The following is a 24,272-nucleotide window of genomic DNA, read 5'->3' as shown; positions in this document are numbered from 1 at the left end:
TAATCAAATCATTCAAATATAGTGTAATTCGCAGAAGATTGCCGAAAGAACTGCTGACCACAATGTTGGAGAGAGAGAGAGAGAGAACATAGGCCCCCTTCTCCTCTCCATCTCTCTCCACACGCTTCCTCCTCCCTCCTCCCTCCTCCCTCCCTATTAGCTTTGATCAATAGCTGGCAATGCCCACCTGTTCTCCAAACCCAGCGGAACATAGTGTGTGAATGAAACCAACGTTTAAATTGAAATTGAGATGCTGATGCAAGTTCTTCCCTTCTGAATCAGATAGATTCATATCTGAAAGAGTTTGACATTAAGTTCTTTCAAAGTTGACTATTTGCCTCTTCGTTAGAGGTGTTCCACAAATGATGTTGTTTTTTATTCCTTGCGCTGCTGCAACTACTCTCTAATTTCTTACTCCACTGTTCGATTAGGACATTTCTAGATAAATACAAACTTTCAAATTGGAAGCTTTCATCTTTCTCCCCTTCTTAGCCTTCGTTTTCCTTCTTGACTAAAAAATATAGCCAAACTCTTTCTCTTTCTCACTGAGAAATCATTTTAAGATTCCTTTTTGAGAAAAAGCAGAATTGGTTTTGAGAAACTATACCAAAGAGGAAAGATATTTTATTTCATATTTGCGCAGGGATATTTAATTTAATCTGGATTCCGAACTACATGTCTGCTGCATATTGAATACATGTCCGTATTTTTGCTCCTGAATTTTTAAACAAGAAATGTATTAAACACGTACCATATTATTTTGTGTCTTTTTATTTAAGCCAAAATTTTAGTAATATATTAATATTATTGAAGTCCAGACCTGATTAATACTCGCACATATCTGTATCCCTTTTCTGCTGTACCCGTATTACTAACTATGATCACACCTGGTTGATGCTAAATGGTTGATTCCATTTTCCTGGTACCTGGCTGTGTAACCTGTGAGTTCACGACAACTCAACCTTATCCCAACTAATTGGGGTCGGCTACATGGATCCTTTCAAAACAAAGTAGGGAAAATTTAGGTCCTCCCAAAGGGAAAGGAAAGTAAGAGAAATGAAAAATAAAAAAATGAAGAAATGAGATAAGAAAAGTGAGCAATATAAAATGAAAAATGAAAATAAGAGGAAAGAGGAGGATAGCCCAGGAAATCAGGAAAATCTCAGCTACATGGTGTCGACAATGTGGATCCTTGCCCTCCAATAGGCTCTATCTGAGGTCATACTTGGCACAAGACCCAGACTAACCTGTAAGTTCACACATTCTTTTAAATGTTTGAAAACTGATCAATTCTGATATTTTGGATCAACAATCCATTTTTTTCGGTGGGTCATCTGGGTTTTCTGAAACATAAAATTACATATAACTGAAAATACATACGCCTTTCTCGTTATAGGGTGAGTCTCTGTGCTCATAGTTCGTGAACTTGCGAGATCTCACTCGAGATCTCGGTTTTTTAAGAAGGCGAGACGAGATGGGATACGATCTTTAAAAGTGCATAATCTCGGTCGATATCTCGGGTAAATTGAGATCTCGAACCCATCTAACTCATTAAAGTGTACATAACTCGATAAAACTCAACAGAACTCATCGAGTTTTGCGCAGAACCTGTTTTCTTCTCCTTTTGAACTTCAAGACTTGGCTATGAGTCATTTTGGCTTTGGATTTGAAGTTGTAACTTGCCGGAGAGTTGATTCAGCTGCACATTTGAAGGATTCAGCTACACATCTTCAAGATTCATCTCAAATTTGAAGGATTTTTCAAAGGTAAACTATTTTTCCCCAAATCTATTTTTTGCAAAAAAAAATGTTCAAACCTTGGTAGATTTATGTCATTTTAAAATATGTTACATAACTTTGGATGATCTATCACTTGATGGAGTCCAAATTTTTTTTTCTGTTATTATTTTTTTATTATATTTTTTTGTAAAATAAAATGATTTTTTTGAAAAAAGAAATTGAAAAAAAAAGGATGAATAGTGATTGTTTGCAAGTGATTTTCATGTATGTTGGACAATTTTGGATGCTCTACAGCTCTCATGGAGTCATTTTGTTTTTTCATCCATTAAAAAAATTATTTTATTTTTCAGAATTAATAAGTATATTATTAAAATTGTAAAAAAATATATAATATTAAGGAAAAATACTTGTTTTTGTTGGAAAATTATGTACAACATATGTACATAGTGTCCAACTTCAAATGGTGTCAAATACATCATTACAATATAATGTTTTATGTTTTAAAGTATAAATATTTTTAATAAAAATTCTAAATTTTATTTTTAATTAAGAAATAAATACTAGGGTTAGGGGATAAATAAGAGATAGCTATTTGATTTTTCTAGTAGCTTGACATTATGTTTAATAGTTACAAATACAATACGTTAAGTCTTTAATATATTGCTTTAAGTCTGTAATAGTTACTAATACATGTTTTTTTATGTAATAGTGTAAAAAGTAAGACATTTGATACGCAATGGGGGACCGTGTTGATATAGCATGGCAACATGGAGTCCCGATGTTTGAGGATAAAAAGAAATCTAAGTGTAACTATTGTGGAAAGTTGTTATCTGGAGGAGCCACTAGGTTAAAGCAACATTTGGCTGGTACAAGTAAGGATGTTACCACATGCCGAAATGTTCCATACCGAGTGCAGCAGGCCATGACACACCACTTAATAGGAGGACGAGCAAAGAAAGCTGAGAGGGAAAGGCAACAAAGAGAATTTGATAAGGCAGTGCTAGAGAGGCCTGGTGTAGAGATACATGGAGGAGATGATACTGAATATAGGGCTTCACGTGGTGAGTTCGAATCAAAGGCTGAGTGGAGAATGTACCGGCAGACTTTGGCAGAGAGTAGACAAAGTTTTCATTTTGAGAATATGAGAGCATATGAGCAAGCAAGAGGAGCTGGTGGATTTAGCTTAGCTGTACTAGAGCAACAAGATGAGAGGAGGAGAACCACTGGCACAAGATAGAATCCCTATATCCCACCGCCCCCAACCCGACCACCAGTACATTCCTCAGATCCCATTTTTGAGCATGATCCAACTATTTTGAGGCAACAAGATGCCTACCAGCCAACCATCTCGCAAGTGTTTGGTGGTAAAGAGGAAGCACAAAATGCCTTTAGCAAGTTCATGTTCTACAATGGCATTCCAGCTAATGTAGCACAGGGAACGTACTATCATTCATTCCTTGATGCTGCAGGGAGGGCTGGCCCAGGATGGGAGGGGCCCACACCACACGAATTATATAATGTATATTTGCCTAAGGAGGTAGATGAGCTGAAAGCATACATTGAGGGTCTGAAGCCAAGGTGTAAGATGTTTGGGGTTACCGTTATGGCTGATAGTTGAACTGGACCTACTAGACAGTCCATGATCAATGTCATGGTGAGTTACAATGGGAAGACAGTATTCTTGAAGCCTGTTGATGCATCGAAGCATATAAAGAATGCATCATACTTGTATAAAGAATTGAAGCGAATGGTGGAGGATGATGTAGGAGCAAAGAACGTTATCCAAATTGTGACGGATAACGGTTCTAACTTTAAAAAGGCTGGAGAGAAGTTGATGAACGAGAAGAGTAAGAGGACCCGCCTCTTTTGGACTCTGTGTGCAACACATTCCATTGATCTAATGCTCAAGGACATGGGGAAGAAAACTTTGGTTGCAAGTGTGGTCAAGAGGGCAAGACAAGTGACCACATTTGTATATAACCATGGTTATGCTTTAGCCATGCTGAGGGAGAAATGCAATGGCGATTTAGTGAGGCTTGGTGTCACTCGATTTGCCACCAATTACGTTGCATTGAAGAGCTTTCAAACGAAAATGGTAGATCTGAGGTCTATGTTTGCAAGTAAACAGTGGTTTGGTTGGCAAAGGTCTAAGTCAGAAGAAGGGAGGGCAGCACAAGAGACTATTGCAAGTGGCCAATTCTGGAAGGACTTGCATAAAGTTGTTGCCATATTGGAGCTAGTGGTGGCAGTACTAAGGATGGTTGATACAGAGAAGAAGCCTACTTTGCCCTACATTTATGTTGCCCTTCAGAAGATGAAGGAAATGGTCAGAGTTGCCATACCTTGGAGTGCAAGGTCATACATTAATATCATTGATGAGCGGTGGGAGAAGCACTTGAGTCATCCATTGCATAAAGCTGGTGAGTTCAACACTTCAACATACTTTACACTTTACATGAGTATTTACATTTACATATTCAAAACTCAAAAGCATTAAGTCACTATCAAGTTATATTTGTGGTTTCCACTTTACCAGCATACTATCTGAATCCAAACTACAGGTATTCGCATAATCTTGGGCTAGACACAGATTTGTTAGTGGCAGTTCAAATTGTTATTGAGACGTTTTGCCCAATGCAACGACATAGTCTGAATGCAATGATGAGGTGAGAGTATGGGACTTGGTACTTTGGTGATAAGTAAAGGAATGTAATTACTAAATAGTAAATATTAATGCCTCTAATAATATTTGAAATTTGGAATGAAAACAGATCCAATTTTTTAGAGAGGTTAGCGTAAGTTTCAGTCGAAAAGCTGCAGTGGAGGGTAGACAAAAGTCAGACCCTAGTAGGTGGCATGGGATTACATTTATGAATTATAATTTTATTCCTTTATAATGTACATATTTCTAATATTCTATATTTGTAATGCAGCCGACTGGTAGTGCTTTATGGTACAATTTCACCCAACCTGAGGAAGATAGCAATGAGAGTGCTCTCACAGACTTGTTCATCCTCTGGATGCGAGCGCAACTGGAGTACATTCGCATTGATCCACTCGAAGAGGCGGAACAGATTGGGTCACCAACGACTGGAGCATCTGGTGTATCTACATTACAATATGAGACTAAGGATGAAGCACATTAGTGAAGGAATGGACACCAATGTTAAAGAACCCATCGAGCTTGCAAACATCTTCCAGGAGGACTCTGATGATGATGAGGATCCCTTATTCCAATGGGTGAGGTATCGGGGTACACCTGATATGGATTAGCATGGGGGTAGGCCTGACCCCACCATTGCGTCCATAACTGATACAGATGTTGAGGACTATATGTTGCAAAAGGAGCGTGCGCATTCAAAGTCACCGAGACCTTTTGAGGCTGCAACAGGAAGTGCTGATGATGATGATGATGGTGATAATGATGGTGGTGATGGTGATGGTGATGTTGGTGGCATGCAGAGTGGTGGTTATTTTGATGATTGTCATGAGGGGATGCGCGAGCAGTACCAGTATGAGGTGGGAACGCAGGCGGATCCTGTGCGTTACACAGGTGAGTCTCAATTTACGCATGCTGCACAGGATCGAGACCATGGTGCCCCCTCTACGTACAAGAGAAAGAAGGGTCGCAATCAGTCACAGGCTCAAGATGATGACATGAGTATGCAGACCATGCTTGCAAGTTTCGGAAGCATGAGTATAGATAATACTAGTGAGCATCAGTCGTGGCATTCATCTCAGCCTCATCATGACTATGATTATGGCCAGTAGAGCACCGGTTCTGAATATAGTGGCTATGGTCAATTTGGGCAGCCAGTATTTCAGTTCGACAATCAAAACACTGGGTCAGGTTTTGGGCCCATATTCCCAGTCCCAAACCAGCCACACCCATACATGCCTCAATATGATAGTAGCAGTGGATCTAATGCCGCCTCATGGCAACCGCTATACCCTAAGATAGGGGACTTGACATATGCTGATGACAACTCTTCTATGATTGCTGTGGAAAACTATGTGCAACAGTACAGCAACACTATTATCATGGGAAGACTATGTGGCACTAGTGGGGACTGAATGCCTGATTCAAGGGAATTTTATGTGATGATAATTGTAACATTGTTAAACAGTTTGATTTATCACTTTAACATTTATAATGCTTATTAAGTTGTTTTACTATTACTTGAATGTTTTGCTTGCTTTCTATTACTAAATTATGTCATTTATGTGTAGAGTAGGGTATTTTAGTACATCGTCGCCTACCAACTTAGGGTCCGATGTAAAAGTCCTATTTGGACTTTGTTTTTGCAAAATCTGATAATGCCATTGTGTTTAAATGGCCTAAAATAGACTGAATACCAAGTTTCAGATCCAAACTAGGTCTAAAACCCACCGAGTTGAGGTTTGGAGTTAAAAAAAAAAAATAAAAAAATGCACCAACTCGACCGAGATCTTGCGAGATCTCGGTTTTTCCTAGGGTCGAGTTCCGAGTTTTAGTACCTTGTCTGTGCTTTCCCAATACATTACCAGTTTTCTCTTGGAGTTTCGATCAACCTTTTAGGCAACATCTAACAAAAATGAATCAATTTGTGACATTTTTTTTTTGTGATACGAATAGATAAATGACTACTTAAGAAGTTCTCTTTTATTTCTTAATAAAGTAATAAAAATAAAAATAAAAAGCAAAAACTTACAAAGACTTATCCCAACTTCTTGCAGCCAGCTACAGGAATTTGTGTCTTTTCTGACCACTGCAGCTGATGTTTCCTTTTTCTTCCCCTTACCTTTCCACACATTTTTGGCACCATATTGCTCCTCACTGGTCAATAAAGAAAATGCACTGGATAATAAAAGCTGGGTCTGTGCCATATACGCACAGAGACAATGAGAGCAGAAAACAATCTGAGAAATCTCAGATAACATGCCTCCTAGATTGGTCTCATGTCATGTTTGTAGTCCATTTATTGGTCATGTAACCCTCTACTCCTGTAATTACTTTGCTCACACAAACAGTATTCTGCACAAACTACAAAACTTGTCATACAGCCATTCGAGGGAATCTATGTAGTGGATGTTCCAGGTCAGACTTTATCTTCTTTCCTTGTGACTCAAATTGGAGTTTCGTGTAATGAAGAATCTAGCCACATAGTCAACACATTAAGAAAACGTCACCAGTCCCTTACAATGTTGACATCTGGTTCTCTGTGGGGTCTTCAGACTTCATTAGCTGGAATAGGAACCATTGAATCATGCTTTGCACTCTTAATTTTTTATTCTGAGAGAGGTCTAATATAGTTGAACTGAACTTTTTAATTTCTTTTTAAATTTTGCACCAGATATCTCATTTGGTTGCTTCTCCTTAACTTATCGCCAATCCTCCGCTTAGTGGATTTTTTCCCTTCCTCTCCACAATTGTGCTTCAAGGATAAAATTAATGAATTACATTTATTTCTCATTAGCATTAAAATTAAACTGGCTACCTTTTCTGTGGGCTAATCCTGATTTGTATTGTTATTGTATCTGTTAGATAAGCTCTAATTTGTGTTATGAAGAGTGCCACTGATGCAGTAACTTCATTGTTTGGACTAGGAGTTAGTTGGCAATTTCCAAATAGGGTATTTAACTCCCTAATGCTGTAACTTCATTGTTGGGCTAGACGCAAAGCGACACCAACAAGGCGACCGAGGCACCCGCCTAGGCGACGCCTTGACAACTATGCATAGGTCATTTTCCATTTACGGCAGATTTTAGTAAATGAAGTAGGATTTATGATTATTGATGGAGAATTAATTGCGATTCTTAGTAGGAAGCACGGATGTTGGATGTTAGCTCTCAGGGCAACCCAGGCCCTGCTGGGATTGGGGATGCTTTCCGGAAGCATGAGGAGGCAGTTATGTTGGTCTTTTCTGGTCCTACTGGAATTTCAGATTCAATCACTGCCGAACTGAAAGCAATTATTGAAGTGCTGGAGTTTGCATCTTCAAAGGAGTGACTGAACAGCATTATTGAGGGCTATTCATCTTATCTGTCTGTTAGTGGACCTTGGAGATATCTTCCCCTTATTAGAATAGCAAAGGCTTGTCCTCTAGTACGGAGATTGAGATCAGCTAACTATTGAGCTGATTATTTGTCTAGGAAAGGGGTTACTATGAGCAATCTCTTATTCGGGCCTTATTCCAACTGTGGCCCCTTTTGGTTTTTATAGCCTTGGCCTTTGTTGTTCTTGTATACTGCTCTTGTTGCACCAATTTTTTCCTTAATAAAAATTGTCTGTTACTTAAAAATAAAAAAGAAAACACATATGACAATGTTACCAACTACCAAGAGAGGGGTGAAAAAGTGCCTGTTCCAACCGATCTTCCTGAAGGAATGCATGTTGGAAAGAAGTTATTTTCTGTTTGAAAGGTGCTTATGGTTTTGAAGGATTCAATGGCAGGTTCTTCCCGAAGGAATGCATGTTGTAATATACATACACTAGTTGTCATTGTTTCTTTGCTTGTTGCTCTGAGTTGATTTTCATGAATGCACATTGTGCAATGATTATACTCATTATGTTTTTTGTGGATATAGGGTAGCTGACTCTATTGGAGAGATTTTGAAGGGTTTACGTTGTTACTTTGACAAAGCATTGCCAGTAATGCTCTTGTACAAAAAAGAGCGTCAACAATATCGTGAAGCAATTGCAGATAATGTTTCTCCTTCAACTGTATATGGTGCTGAGCACTTATTACGCCTATTTGGTAAGCTCATCCATGAATTCTGCCATGAAGAAGAAAGTTATTTGCTTGATGTGATCTACTTGATTTGTAAATGTAATTAATCTGCTGGCATTATCTTAATTCTTTTGTGTGCTTGTGTTGTATTTTGGCCAGTTGGCACTTCAACACGGTGGAGGCTGTAACCACATTCTTGGACTTTTAGCTTTGTGAAGGGGGTTAACCTCTGGTTTCATATTGTTGATGAAGAATCCCAGAATGCCAGTTTTGGGATTGCACTTGCTCGAACATGGTCAGGGTTTTGGAGTCCTCCCAATGATATGGAGAGAACTCACATCCGAGCTTTGTTGAACATCTTGTTCTGTCTGTGTCTAGTATTTTTTTTTTTTAAACCAGGAACTTATGTGGGGACCCTGGCGGAACTCTTCTGTCTATGTCTAGTAAGATGGTCGATTGTTTTGTCAAACTCTGGCTAGGAAGCTCTCTATTTTTATGGAGGTTGAAGCAAAATACCAAACACAGATAATCAGTATTAGCACAAGAGAACAATGAGGAAGCATAGTTCGAGAACTCGTGAGATCTCGCCGAGTTTCTCGGTTTTTGGAAAAGCCGAGACGAGACTGCCTACGAGTGTCAAAAGTGCAATATCTCGGCGAGATCTCGGATCTCGATTTCGACCCATTATTTTAACCCACCTACCACTTAAATACCTTACCTAATTGGACAAAACTCGACATATCTCGGCGAGATCTCGGATCTCGGGTCCAGATCTCAGGTTGACCCAAAGTTGAGGCTTCGAGTTGAAGAAAAAAAAAAATGCACCAACTCGACGGGATCTCGGCATTCTCTCCGAGATCTCGACTCGTCTCGGTTTTCCAAGAGTCAAGCTAATGGCCACAATTGCTTGCTTCTTGCTTCTCCATGTGACAAGATTGCAACCAATGAATGTACAGTAATTTGTGGTAGATCTCCTATTACCGTCAGCCCCAGATCAGTCTGCATCTAATTATTCATCTAAATCAATATGCAGATGAGGTCGGTAAACGAGCCCTTTCGTGGAGCAGCCTTGAGATATTTTAAAATCAGATATGTTGCCTCTCAATGAGTCTTCTTGGTTGACTCCATAAATTGGACTAATAACTCCAACAACAAAAGATATTTTTGGTCTTGTAGCAATAAGGTAAATGAGTTTCCTCACCAATCTCCTATACCGATGCTTATCATCAAATTCATTGCCATCATCTGTCCTAAACTTTTGGTGTGGGTCCATAGGTGTATCAAATGGTTTGGAAATAAGCATAAGAGTCTCAGATAAGATCCAAAACATATTTGCTCTATGAGAGACTAACCCTTTTGTTACTCCTAAGCACTTCAATGCCAAGAAAATACCTGAGGGCACCCATGTCTTTCATCTGAAAATGTTGTTGACAGGATTTCACCTCTGTATTTCCAGACGCATCATCCCCAGATATGATTATATCATTGACATACACAACCAATATAATAACTATAGAATTTCAGCGTCAAACACAGAATGATCAGAATAGCACTGTGAGAATCCGCACAGAGTAACAATTGAACTGAACTTATCAAACCAAGTTATAGGTGACTGCTTGAGGCTATAAATTGCCTTGTGTAATTTATAAACTTTGTAAGCGTCCCCCCCCCCTCCCCCTGAGCAACATAACCTGGAGGTTGCTCTATATACACCTCCTCATGTAGATCACCATATAAGAAAGCATTTTATATCTAACTGTTATAGGGGCCAATCCAACTTCACAGCTAAGGAAATTAGCAAACAAACCAAATTAAACCGAGCCAAGAGAGGTCTCAAAGTAATCCACATCATAGGTCTGAGTATAACCCTTTACAACCAAATGGCCTTTGATCCGTTCAACCGAGTCATCTAGTTTGTATTTAATAGTGTACACCCAGCGACACTACACAATATCCTTACTTGGAAGTAAAACCCACAAGAGTCTGCTTGTCAAGAAACCGAGGCATCAATTTCTGCTTTCATAGCAACTTTCCACCCAGGATGAGACAAGGCCTCACGATGGGTTTGAGGAATAGAATGAGTAGATAATAACAAGGCAAAGCTAATTAAGTGAGATGAAGGATGAGAGAGAAATAAGATTTTCAATATGATAAGCACTCATGGATTTTTTAGTACAGGATCAGGTACCTTTGCGGAGGGCAACTAGTAAGTCATTTGGAGGCAAGGAGGAAGCAAGAACTTCAGCCAGAGAAGCAGACTGTGTGTTGGGCTGTGAAGTAGGAATAAGTGAATTAGGCTTCATCCTCTTACGCCGCTGATACACTTTCAGTGGTGAAGACAAGATAGTAGTTGGGACATCATCCAACGGAACAAGAGCTGGGATAGGTGAAGGGGAGCTAATAACATCGGTGTCAGGTGAATAACAAGTGGCAGAAAAATATGGAGTATTCTCAAAAAAAGTAACATGTATAACAACAACTCAGCCTTATCTCAACTAAATGGGGTCGGCTACATGGATCCTTGGCCTCCAATCAACTCTATTCAAGGTGATACAAGGCCTAAGCTATGCATGTCTTTCCTCACCACTTCTCCTAAGGTCATTTTAGGTCTGCCCTTAGCTCATTTAGTTCCTTCAATCTGAATCAAATCACTCCTCCGTACTGCAGCATCCAAAGGCCTCCTTTGAACATGGCCATGCCACCTCAAACGACCTTCTCGTAGCTTATCATGTATCGGAGCTGCTCCTAAATCTACTCTAATATGATCATTCGTTACTGGCCCTAATCCAACAAGGCCCCTGGCCTTGATGGCTTTAGTGTGGGCTTCTTCTCCAGCTGTTGGGACTCTATTAAAGAAGAACTCATTAGAGCTATTCGTAGCTTCTTCTTTAACCCCAGTCAGCTTGCCCAGGTCAATCAGACTTCTCTTTGCCTCATCCCTAAAAAAGATGGAGCTTCCTCCCTGTCTGATTTCAGGCCTATTTCTCTCTGCAATCTTCTTTACAAGAACATTGCTAAGATTCTAGCTAACAGAATTCAGCTTCTGATCCCCTCCTTGGTTAGCCCCAATCAATTGGCCTTCATTTCTAGCAGAAGCATTGCGGACAATATCATCCTCTGCTCTAAAATGGTGCGTGGTTTTGACTGCAAATCCACTCGCCCGCTGCCCTTATGAAGATTGACCTTCACAAAGCCTTTGATTCCCTCTGATGGGATTTCATTTACGATGTGCTCTCCCAGATGGGCTTCCCCCCGCTTTTATCCATTGGATTCATGCTTGTATCTCTTCCCCCTCCTTCTGTATTATCGTCAATGGTTCCCCCGCTGGCTTTTTCCACTCTAAAGTCGGTATTCGCCAAGGTTGTCCCCTCTCACCCTTTCTCTTCTCTGTGGCCCTGGAAGTCCTTTCCAGGAGCATCCAAGCCAAAACTGACCTTCACCTCATCTCCCCTATTCCCAAATGCAAAAGCCTCAATCTCACCCAACTGGCCTTTGCTGACAATCTGATGATCTTCTCTAAAGCTTCCCCCTCTTCTATCTCTTCCCTTCGCCTCTTCGAGAGTCTCTCTGGCCTTCGTATCAACCTTCTTATATCTAAGCTCTTTCTCTCTGGTATTTCTGAATCTGACAGAGATTCTCTCCTGCGCCTGACTGGCTTTACCATTGGCTTCCTCCCAGTGAAATACCTAGGCCTCCCCCTCACCCCTACTCGTCTCTCCAGTCACCACGGCATCCCCATGCTTGACAATATCCGCAAGCGTGTCCAGCTCTGAAGAGGCAAACTTCTCTCCCATGTTGGTAGGCTCGAATGCATTAGATCGGTTCTCCAATCATCTTACATTTATTGATGGGGAATCTTTGGCCTTCCCAAAGCTACCATTAAAGCCATGGAAAACCTTTTCTGTGCTTTCCTCTGGAAAGGGAACGAAACTTCCAAATTCCTCCATCCTATCAGCTGGAAGTCCATCTGTCCTTCCCTCCCCCCCTATCCCCATTATCTCCCAAATCTGGCCTTCTCTCCCCCCCCCCCCCATCTCATACGGATAAGGTTATTGGATCCCCTCCTCTAACGGCCTTTTTAACTTCAGATTTGCCTGGAATTTTGTTAGATCCCATGCCCCTACTGCCCCTTGATACAAACTAGTCTGGTTCAAAGGTCACATCCCTCGCCATAGCTTCATAGCTTGGAGAACCCTTAGTCTTTGCCTCATTTATTTGGAAAAAAGCCCTTTCGTTTATTATAATGTTACATTTTATTTTAATTAAGTATTAATTATTAAATAAATTGAAATTTTAAACTTTTCTATTAATATAATATTAAGAAAATTATATTAATAGAAAAGTTTTGACTTGACGTCATCCTCACCTTCCTCCGGCTTATCACCGGCAGTCTGTTCAGGGTTCCAGACTCAACGGTGGCAACTAAACATGAGGGTTGCGCTCGTTGCGGGACTTAACCCAACACCTTACGACACGAGCTGACAACAACCATGCACCACCTGTGTCCGCGTTCCCGAAATGCGTTGAGGCGCAGTAGTTGACTGGACATCTAGAGGTAAAGCACTGTTTCGATGTGGGCCGAGAGCGGTACCAAATCGAGGCAAACTTTGAATACTAGATATGAGCCCCCCAAAAAAAGGGTCAAGGTCGGCCAGTGAGACGATGGGGGATAAGCTTCATCGTCGAAAGGGAAACAGCCCAGATCACCAGCTAAGGCCCCTAAATGATCGCTCAGTGATAAAGGTTTTTTTTGTTCGAGTATGTAAATAAATCGAGAATATAGTCCTAGTAATAAATGCCCAAGTTTCTTTGGGGTCCCAATTCCAATAGGCCCCCCATGCCTCATTAGCCCATACTACTCCCGAAAGAATACCTATGGTTAAAAAGATAAACCCTAGTCGCCGAAATTTTTGCAATCCAATAAGAAGGTTTTTGTTAGCGAATATTTACTCTTTCAATATCTGTTTCATTCGTAAGACCAGCCCACGACCTCTCAGAATAAATGAATTGATTCCTGGTTTGTTTCGCCATCCCAGTAGAGAGCAGCTCTGGTTGGACATGACTTACCCTGGCTGCTCTATCTGCAACACTGTTGGCAAGCTCGTGTTTGGCGCGTCCTTTATCGCATTTGGATGGAGAGGAATCTTAGGAGATGGACCTCCAATTCTCGGTCTTTCGACTTGATTTGGAAAGCCATCTCTTTTTATGTCTCCTCGAAACTCCGCTTTCTCCATCATAAGCCCAGTTTTGACTCCCCAAGGAATAGGCATATTGTTATCTTCTGGGTTCTAGATGTTTCTATTTTACGGCCCCAAACCCCCTCTTAGTTTGGTCTGGGGTTTGTATTGCTTTTCCCCCCCCCCTCTCCCCTCTGTATATTCCCTCCCCCTTTCTCCCCCCCCCCCTTTTATTCCCCTCTATATATTCCCCCCCTTTTTTTTACTGTAAAAAACTTCAAACTAACGGTAAAAAAAATAGAGATCGGTAAAAAATGGAAAGTGGATGGTACAGGTTTTAAACGTTTATATTTCAAAAAAATGGAACAAAAAAAAAGAGGCACTATTCTCATATAAATTAAGGAATTGTTATTTGAAATACATGCTTCTAATGTTTAAAACAACTGTAAGATCCAAAATTAATCCATATATATTCCACAACCCATTATAAGTTCCTAGACATGTCATCTATTATCATCCAATATCAATTCCCAATTCATTCACCATAATGTCCAAAGTTGAACAATGTGGTTTGGCTATGGTGTTGCTCATTATTATCAACACAGCCAACACACTCCTGTAGTGATGCATGTTTAGTTGGAGTTGGGAGTTATCGCTTTAGAAACCCTTTTCAGTAGATGCATCAGTTTGTAGCTCAATTTCGGGATCCGTGCTTTGACCTTGAGTTGAAGATGATAGAATGAGAAATGTAGTCCTTCGAGTCATCTTTACGTTTGTGAAAGAATCAGGTCAATCAGAGTTTGGGAGAGAGAGATATGGCCAGTTAAGTAAGTCATTGATCAACAAGTCCAAGGTCTTAAAAATCACCAAAAAAAACAGAATCATATTTTAAACGCGTTTTTGCTAACAATGATTTTGAACGATCTTTCAACAAAAACAACCTAGTCAAACGGGAATCATCGTAGACAAAAGTGACAAAAAAAAAGAAGAAAAACTTAACATATTTTTAACATGACATGGACCCCAAATATCTAAATGCACTAAAGAATAATGATGGACTTCTAGACACTACGAGAAAGAAAAGATGACCGATGATGCTTTCCGAGCTTACACACTTCACACTCGAGGCAAGACTAAGACTTGCAACTTGGAACCATATGCTGGAATTTAGACAAAGATTGGTGTTGCCAAATGACTTCTTATCAGTATTACCATCTGACACTGCAGTATTAGCTAATTGTTGAGCCCATTCCGATTTACCGTGTTTAGCCCTACATGTCTCAACAATATGGTTAGTCTTGCCACAAAAAAGATATACTGTCGGAACAGCTGGTCTGTCTGCTGTCCACCACAACCACCTGCAGTCCTGCACCACGGCCACGCCCCCCCCCCCCCTAAGCCACAACCTCTCCCAGGAAAGTTAGAACCACGACCAACAACAAACGCTTAACTCTCCTTGGAAGAGGACCTCAGCTCTGGAGGGAGAAAAAAAGGCATTGTTTGAGTTTAAAAATTATACCGCAAGCGTACGGGTCAATCGTAGCTACGGGTCGAACACGAGGAGATATACGCCACTCTATTTAACTAACTTAAAAGTAATGCAAAGTGAACCAAATTAAAGTGTTAAATTAAACTAATGAAACTAATGAAAATTAATGCATCCTAACTCATAAGCATCTAACAAAATTAAGGGATTAAGTTGGTGTCCTAACACATGAGCATCTAACCTATCAAACTAACGTAAATTGGAAGGAATAACAAAAACGCGGCCACACTTCATAATCACATAAAAATAAATAAGGGAATAAAAGTGCATTCACATACCACAACCATATAAAAAAAATAAAAGAAATACAGGGAGCAGAAGAAGAAGATAGAGAGAGATAGAGGAGAGGGAGAATGAGATTGAGAGTTTAGATAGTAAAACCTGGATGTGCTTGCATGAATGTAACTGAAAAGCTTGAATACTTCATAAACTTACCTTGGCCTCCTCTTCTAAATCTTCAAGTCTTGCCATCAACTTAAGAACTTAGACTAGAAGGCTTAAAACCTAAACTAGAATTAAGAAATTACAACCCAATTGAAGACTTAAATTGAAATTAAAGCAAAAACTAAACCTATTACAACCATTAAATGAAAATAAAAAAGCAAACTAGAACTTAGAAAGACCAAAAATCACAACTTAGAAGGAGAAGAAGAAAAGAAATTTTACTAAGTGAATGAACTAAAAATTACACTAAAAACTGAATTAAAATTGAACTAGAAACTAACTAAAAACTGAACTAAAAAAACTAGCTTCTTACAACCCCGAGGGCAAGGGGTATTTATAGGGGGAAGAGAGGGGAAGAGAGAAGAGGGAAGTGTAGGAGAAATATTCCCTAAGAAAAGAGAATATTCTCTTCTCCTTCCTCTTTTACAATGCCTTGAATCCTAAGAAAAAAGGAAAAAAAATAGAAAGAAGAAGAAGAGAAGATTGTTTACATAGACCTTCTATTTCTAGAAAAGTATACTTCCAATTCTAACAAGTGCTTCTTTTTCTTTGTAGATATCTTCTCCAACCAATAAAATCAAAGATGCTTTGATTTTTCAACCTTCCATAGATGAGAAAATATTTTTCAAAATAAATCTATCCCAAGTAGAATTCCAGAAGTGCCCTTGAGAAGTTGGAAGAGAGAGAGAGTAAGGGTGATGACTAGGATTCCTTCAAGAATAAATAAAATACCCATTCTGTCCTTCAGAAAACGTGGAGCATGGGGTGCTTATATAGGCCTCACCATTGTGTTCCTTGCGAAAAATCACCCAAAAATAGACCCTAATTTCGTCCAATTTGGAGTTCGGGAGCCCAAGATATCTCAAGTTGAAGTTGGACTGTCCAAAACCCTCCAAATGGAATCTTTCGGGTACAGGAAATATAACTTCTGGTTATTGCGTTAAGGCTCCTGGAATCCAAACTTTTGCTTTACTTTGTCTCCGGCCGACTATCAATAATTACAAATAAACCCCTGCAGACCATTTTCGTGCTTCGTTACGGAAACGGCCGTAACTTCTTCGTTTCAACTCGGAATCATGTGCCGTTTGAACCATTGCGAAGCTGACTCGATGGGCTACGCATCCAAGCCATTAACACGTCTAAACAGGTTAAAAACATTTCCTTAGCATCATCTCCTCTAATTTCACAAGAATTCACCTAAAACCTGAAAAGCACAAGAAAGCACCGAGTAACTCTATCCAATGTGGTAAAATGTGTGCTTTATGCCCTAAGATTCACACATAAATGTGCTCATCAGGCACTGAAGATGAGAGGTCTCATTCAGGGAAGACACCTTCCCCCCCCCCCTCCCCAACAAGCAATTGGCTCTTCACTGCCTGAAATCAGAATTTAATCTGGCCATGAATTTTGCAACCTGAAACTTAGCCTGCTGAATCTTCAACTGTTCTAGGTCAGTAGTAAGAGGCTGATAAGCATTGAGCTCCTCCCACATTGCCTTAAAGGCATTGTTAGTACTCATTCCAAGATTTGTCCCCTTGCTTGAAGTTAAATATTTTGTCATAAAAAACATAAATACAAGACAAGTTAAGTTCTTTTGCTGGGAGAAGCTTTCCTTCAAGTCATTCCAAACTCTATTGGCAGTAGTGTGGACCATAACATTCGCTGCAATGGCGGGGTCCATATTGTTCCACAACCAGATAAGAAGCGTGTCATTCTCACACATGCACTCATATTCTTTGGGATAAAGCAGCATGACACCAAGAAAAATCAGATGCAAAACACAGATAAGGCAGCCAATAAAAAAAAATTGATAAGGCCAAGAAAGCACCTCTGGCCAGCGAACAACCCTGTACCAAAACTCAATGGAAACACTGATTGGTAGGTCGCCAAATCTGGAGAAATATGGCAGACCAATAGGGAATGGAAACCCCACAATATTACAGGTATTTGAGGAAGATCCAGAAACCAGCAATGAAAATATTCAAACCTGAAGTTATAAACCCAGAGTTCGGGTGATTACCAATAGCGGAGACAACAGATCAGATTGACCTCAAATAAGGTCAAAGGACCTTCCTAGGATGGCCAACAATGCCCTAGAAAATCAATGGAATCTGATGGCCAGATTCCAATTAATTGCATAAATCAATTCTGCATAAACTTCTCAAAAAACAAGGTATCGCATGGAGAGAAACTTCAATAATATAAAGATGGAGATCAGCTTCAAGTAGTGATCAATAAGTATTACCAGTCAGGCCAATGATGCCCTAAAAAAGCGAAGATAAAATTGATGCCTTGATCATGAGTATTCAAAAATATTGAATCTGTCAAAAAAAAACCCATACAACAGGGTACCACAGAGTAGATGAAAGAGAGTAACATTCTGTAGATCAATCCGTGCAGGTAAAAAACTCCATGAGATCTCTGTAGCAAGAACTCTCCTTCACGTAAGTAGAATATATACCAAGAAACCCTAGTTTTTCATTGAATAAACTGGCTTTTCATAGTAGAAACTAGCAACAATAGGTGGCTGCACACCACAAGAGAAATCCCTAAGAAGGGTCACTCAGAACAAAGAAAAAGGAGATGGCCAACACTGATTAAAGGTGCTCTGATACCATAAAGCAATACCAAACACAGATAATCAGTGCTAGCACAAGAGAAAGATGAGGAAGAAGAAGAGAAGAGAGAAGAGGAGCCACAAGTATTGAGAAGAGAAACGCTCATGTTTTGGTTAGAATACCAAACCGTGACCACTGTCCTTCATTATACGACTTAATGAAATAGAGGAAATAACTAGTGTAACCCCAAACTACCAAACATTACACCAATTACTCTTAAAACCAGAACTATGTACCCAAAATACCCCCTGTGGTTGCGCTTACACAATAGAACAATCTCAACAGAGGTTTTCCTTGGCCCTTGTAAAGCTTGTTTGTTAGGACTTTTTGTATGATTTCCAAACCAAACAGATTTGATATGTATAGCTCCTGATCTTCTAGGCCCTCTCTTTTGGACGACATGTTGACTTCTCTAATGTCTTTTCTTTTGATTAAGTAATGAGATAATGTTATTGCTGATAAAAAAAGAACATTAGCTAATGTACAACAAGAAGAGGCCCCCCGGCCTCAAGGACCGAAAAAGGGATTACACAATTACATTTGTACACAAATACAAAGAGTCTCTATATGTCCCCCACCCCCCTCCCATCCTAGCCATTTCATCCACAATCGAGTTGGATGACCTCAATCTCCAAGAGAAAGAGAAGTTTCCTGATCTTTAAGATCTGGATTAGGTGCATATGTTGTCTCTGTGGCCCTCAATGTGAATGGGATATCCAGCCAATTACTGTTGCTGAGTCACCTTCAATAATAGAATGCATCCATCCTTAAGAAGTTGCGATCTCTATACCCTTAATAACTGCCTTCAACTCAGCTGTAGTGGACTCTGCCAAACTAACAGACCAGTGTAGACTACCATAATGTTCCACTCCCTGATCCTAAACACTAACCAACAGCAGCCCAGGATGGAATGTAGGAAAAAGAGCTTTGTCCTTTTTCTTGTGTTTTTTTTTTTTTTATGATAAAGTGTTTTTGGTTGGGGGTTGGTTGATCACCAAAAGCCCCAAAGCCCTCATTTCAACCTTCTTTTGCTCTGTTTTTCTCCCGTCCCTTAGTTCTCTTTGTTTTTCATGTGAAGAAGAAACCATTGACAAAACAAAAAGGATTCCTTCCATATGTTCTCCACCCCCTCCATGTCATTCCTCAACATTGTTCAATTAACTTTCCTCACTCTGCTCTTTCTTTATCAAATGACTGCCAAAACATTGGCAACACCAAAAATTAGGAGAAAAAGAAAAAACAATCTTTTGTACTATTTTACTCCTTTTGGCTCTAACCCCTTCCCTGTAGGACTAAGCGCTTGCCAATCTCCCAAAAGACGCCTTGTGAGGGAAGATGCAACTTTAATTCCTTATTGCACACCAGCCAGCGCGCATCGCTCCGGCCGAGCCGGGATCTGGGCAGGGCATTTTGGGTACATTCCACCCCCAACAATCCCCCCCAAATGCACGCCCAATAACAGAGCACCCATGGCACCGGGGAGACTCGAATTCGCAACCACCTATTTTGATACCAATTGTAGGACCAAGCGCTTGCCAATCTCCCAAAAGACGTCTTCTGAGGGAAGATGCAACTTTAATTCCTTATTGCACACCAGCCAACGCGCATCGCTCCGCCCGAGCCGGGATCTGGACAGGGCATTTTGGGTACATTCCACCCCCAACATTCCCCACAAACCCTTGTTTTCTTTCTTGCAAACTCTTCTCCCCTTTTTCTTTTTTCACTCTCTCATCTCTTCTACCAGACCTGTGATGAGGAAATAGCAGACAAACAAGGTGGTTCTCTTCTCTCTCTCTCAAAAATTTCTGTTTTGCTTTTTCTTTTTTGTGTCATGCCGATTCAGCTGCTGCCGAAGATGAGGATAATGTAGGGATGGAAAGGACAGGGAGTGGAAGATTGGTTTGGAGCTTTGCATGGAGGATGTTCAGAGCACTTTTCATGATTCTTTCCTTTCCTCTATATCTTTCTAATTTAAGAAGTCAAGTAAAAGATGACATAGTTGTTCAAATTGGCCCAGAAAAAATGGTTTTTTTAGTAAAAGAATTTTTTTACTTGAAGCCTCCCTTTTTTTGAAACCTAGATTTCGAGGCCCAAAAAATGGTTTTTTTAGTAAAAGAATTATTTTTCTAAATCTGGCCCATTCTTCCCTTGGATCTTCCCTATGACAGTCGCATCACCTTCATTGCTTCTTACCATTAAACTGTGATTTGTATTTTGCATAAAGAATGGTGTGAATCAATGGATGCAAATATTTTAGAGCTTCAGTGATCTTACAAGTATGTCTGTGAGCTGCATTTGGTGTTGCAATTACAATTCCACGTTGTTCAAATCTGGATTTTGGCAAGCTGCTTCAGTTGATAATCATTTTTCCTTTCATAGCATTTGTTTTTCACTTTATTTTGTGTTTCATATGCCTCTTTAAGTTTCAAACCTACCATGTCTTATGAACTTCTCCGGCTCTTGCAGTTAAGTTACCTGAGTTACTAGACTATGTGAACATTGAAGAAGAAACACTGACACGCCTGCAGCAGAAGTTGCTCGAGTTTTTGAAGTATGTTTTTTTTTTCTGTCATTGTTTCTGTTATAGTTAGAAGCCTTTTGGGAATTGGAATAATCAGTTGTTCATGTTACTGCTTATTTATCTTTAACAAACATGCTTATTTATCATGGAACAAATATTAATAGTTTACTTTAAACAGTTCAAAACAATTTGTTAGTTTTGATTTTGGCTAAAACGTCTCGATTTTGGGCTACCCCAAAAGAAACCCTGCTTGTACTAACTTGAACTTTGGTCAAAATTTCAGCAAGTAGGTAAACTTGTTATAGTATTTAAGAAGTGGGACAACACTTAAAATGTCTCCATATTTATCTATAGAAACGCTTTGATCAAGCTATTGCCCCACCAGTCACTTCCAGACCAGACCTAAAGCAGAGAAGTTACTGGGAAGGAGAGAGAAGGTGAAGATGCAGAAGAAGGGATTTGTTGGAGACCTGTTTCCTCTCCATGGGTCACATCTTTATCTTCTCCTCAATCATCTGAAACCTATATCCCCATAATGGAAAAAATAAGGTCATTGTTGACTTAACCAAAGACAGACACACGTGCTGAATTCAACTCAGCTTTTTCCCAACTTAATGGGGGATCAGCTACATGATTTCAATTCCGCCATTCAACTCTATTAAAGGGCATGTTAGTTGTCAAGCCTAGGCTATCCATATCTATTTCTCCCTACTTCCCAAGTCACTTTTTATTCACGGACTAGTGCAGTCCTTAAACCTTAATTCCCAAAATCAGAACGTAAGGTCCAACAGTTGCCGACAGGCCCAGGGTGTAAAGATGATTATTTGAAAAGAAACCGGGGCCTGAATATATAGATCTCAGAAATTGACAGCAGAAGATAAATGTTAACAGTGAATTGCAGTGACTCAATAGAAAATATTAGAAGAAATAGTTAGGAATCTGACTTGCAACATTATAGCAAATCAGAATAATGAGTTATCATTTTAAAGGAACAAAACAGATTTATAAGAATAATAAACTGAGAATAGTTTTCAGATCTGTTAATTTACTGGCTAGCAGGAACACCAATCAATAAGAATATTGCTTGGTGGTTCTGCAGATCAATCAGTACCTTTGAAAAATGAAAGATGAAAAAAAAATAGGGAAGAGAAAGAAATCTGAATCTTGAGAGAGAGAGATACTGGTCACCAGTCACATGCATTCACAGTAGCACAACCGACTCAAAATTTTATTCCAAAAATCCATAAACTAATGTAGGGTTACAACCTTTTTTATAAAGACCAAATAAGCAACTATCCTTTCAAGTAACTTAAACAAAAACTAACTTAAAACCAAATACTTGCTATAGAAGACTCCAAACAACATAAACTACTACCTAACCATAAGACATTAAATCCTTAACTAAAAAGGACTATAACTTGACTGCTTAACAATACATGGAACCACACAAACTTATCTATATACTTAATCCTGTGTACAGAAATAAGACCCGAAATATGGGCTTATAAAAAAGGTCTATTACATCAATAAACCCAAAAAATAAAAAGCCCAACTCATAAATCCCATCCATTGCCCAAAATAAAGTCTTCCTAGGCCCAATTGAACAATCTTAACTGCATTATTTCCCCTAGTGTTGAAAAAAACTTGTCCTCGAGTTTTAAAATGGGGGAGATGATCTTCAGCGCACAATTAGCACCCTTTGTGTTGATCCGATGCTTCATGCCACAAACAAAATCAATGACAGTCAGCTTTCACACATCCAGGATTTTTGGAGGGTAGAAAATAACATAGGCATGAATTTATCAAATTTTTGTGGGACCTTTTCGCATTAGAAACATTGATATTCTCTCAAAACAATATAATTTCCCTACAAATTAATTCCACTTTGCAAAGGGCAATGTTTAACACTTCAATTCGTAGACATGTTCCAGCATATTAGAAAGTTGCTTGTAGTTGGCCTTGCTGTCTTTCCGCTCAAATGAGCTACCCAAATGTGTCAAAAACTTCTATTTGTAAATAACTTGGTACAAGACCATGCGAAAAGGAGCCTGCATTTCTTTTTCACATCCAAGGCTTTTAGACTTATAAGGTATTGCTGTGACCATTAGGAGTAACCGTGAGGCAAAAGCTGCAGAAAGTTACAATGTTTCATTACACCTGGTTGCAGGAAAAATGTGAAGTGATGATAATCAATGAAGTTATATTATACGGAGTAATATGGGATGGAGTTGGCTCAATCTGATTGAGGATTTCATTCAGTGACATACTGCATACCAAGAAAATGTTATTGAGTCCATCCTATCCCACCAACATATAATAAAGGTGATAAAATCATCTTATGTATGCATCAAACATTTGTTTTATGTATCCAAATAAATTATCAATTCAAATATTAAGACCTCAAGGGGAGTCTATTGAAGAGCAGAATTTGAAACGGAAATTTACTAAAAGTTTTAACTAATTTAAGTAAAATGTTGTCAAAAGGCCTAGGAGCAGTAAGCGGTGGTGATGGAGCAGTAGGCAGTGTAAGCAGTCACTTAGATGATGCTGAAACCAAACTGTGGCATGGTACTCTTAAGGCTCTTTCCTAAGAATCTGTGAATCTACATATAGTATGCATGGCTGTTGGCAAACTCCCACGCCTCGGTTATGTTGCTTCTCATTGACATTTCCAAATAGCATATTTGATAGTCATTAAAAAAAAGGATGTTTTGATTGTGTGATGGGTATACTTACAACCATAAATATAAACGCTAATGCAAGAGCATCTAACCCTATATTAGTTTATTCTCTTCTTATAAATAAGAAGTAATTATGAGAGCTCACCCCCAATAGTTACGATGCACTAAAAATAGAAACAAATGAGTATCTATTCATTTTATAGCATTTTGCGATGTGTATGTACTCATTTCTGTGACGGAATTTTGTTTGGTAAATGCAAAAAAATTGATGGATTGTCTATTTTGTTATGCAGGTTCATGCAAAAGAATCAGACCAGCTTCTTCCTTTCTACTTATGACAGCTCCAAAGGTTCTGAAGGAAGTGCTGGGGAACAAGATTAAGCTGCAAGATGGTGCGATCAACCCTTTGCCACAGTTTCATTGGGTATGTCACATGTTTCTGTTTGTTCTTAAAGCTTCTGGAGGTTGGCGCATCTGCTGTTGTAGATTCACTGTACGAATTGTAATTTTACAGTGACAAAAGATACTTGGCGGAGCAGCCGAGGTTCACTCATGTAATTGCGGACTTGTCATGTTTATGCTGCATATTGATCAAGCTATCACTGAATTTCTACTGTGGCCCTTACGTAACATATTTGGATAGCACCTTGCAGTATGCCAGTATTTCATGCTTTTAAAATACAGCCTAATAACTATTTACATGATACACAGCCACAACATAAACGATGAATATGATAATTGATGGCAGAAGGAATCAGTGCATAGTGAGCATTCAGATTGCATATGAGCATTCAGATTATTTGCTTCAGTTAACAGTGATCACTGGCGCTTTGGTA

The 24,272-nt window shown here is 39.4% G+C and overlaps 1 protein-coding gene and 1 long non-coding RNA gene across 3 annotated transcripts in view; one reads left to right on the top strand and one right to left on the bottom strand.

The window, feature by feature from the left end:
* Positions 1-24,021, top strand: part of LOC122661501 (protein MRG1-like) — a 77,107-nt gene extending 53,086 nt beyond the window's left edge. For both annotated transcript variants that reach the window (XM_043856909.1, XM_043856908.1), the window contains 3 exons: positions 8,307-8,476; positions 20,701-20,785; positions 23,730-24,021. In XM_043856909.1, coding sequence (XP_043712844.1) covers positions 8,307-8,476; positions 20,701-20,785; positions 23,730-23,817 — 343 coding nt within the window. In that variant the 3' untranslated portion in view covers positions 23,818-24,021. The remainder of the gene's footprint in view (positions 1-8,306; positions 8,477-20,700; positions 20,786-23,729) is intronic.
* On the bottom strand, positions 2,592-24,168 carry LOC122661504. The gene is made up of 3 exons (XR_006332895.1): positions 24,083-24,168; positions 14,239-14,242; positions 2,592-2,602 (listed from the first exon to the last, which is right to left on the bottom strand). It is a non-coding gene; the product is annotated as an uncharacterized LOC122661504 (long non-coding RNA).
* Between the last annotated feature and the right edge of the window lie 104 nt (positions 24,169-24,272).

Source organism: Telopea speciosissima, chromosome 5, assembly GCF_018873765.1.
Source record: "Telopea speciosissima isolate NSW1024214 ecotype Mountain lineage chromosome 5, Tspe_v1, whole genome shotgun sequence".
Taxonomy (NCBI): Eukaryota; Viridiplantae; Streptophyta; class Magnoliopsida; order Proteales; family Proteaceae; genus Telopea; species Telopea speciosissima.
This window is presented reverse-complemented; position numbering and strand designations above follow the sequence as displayed.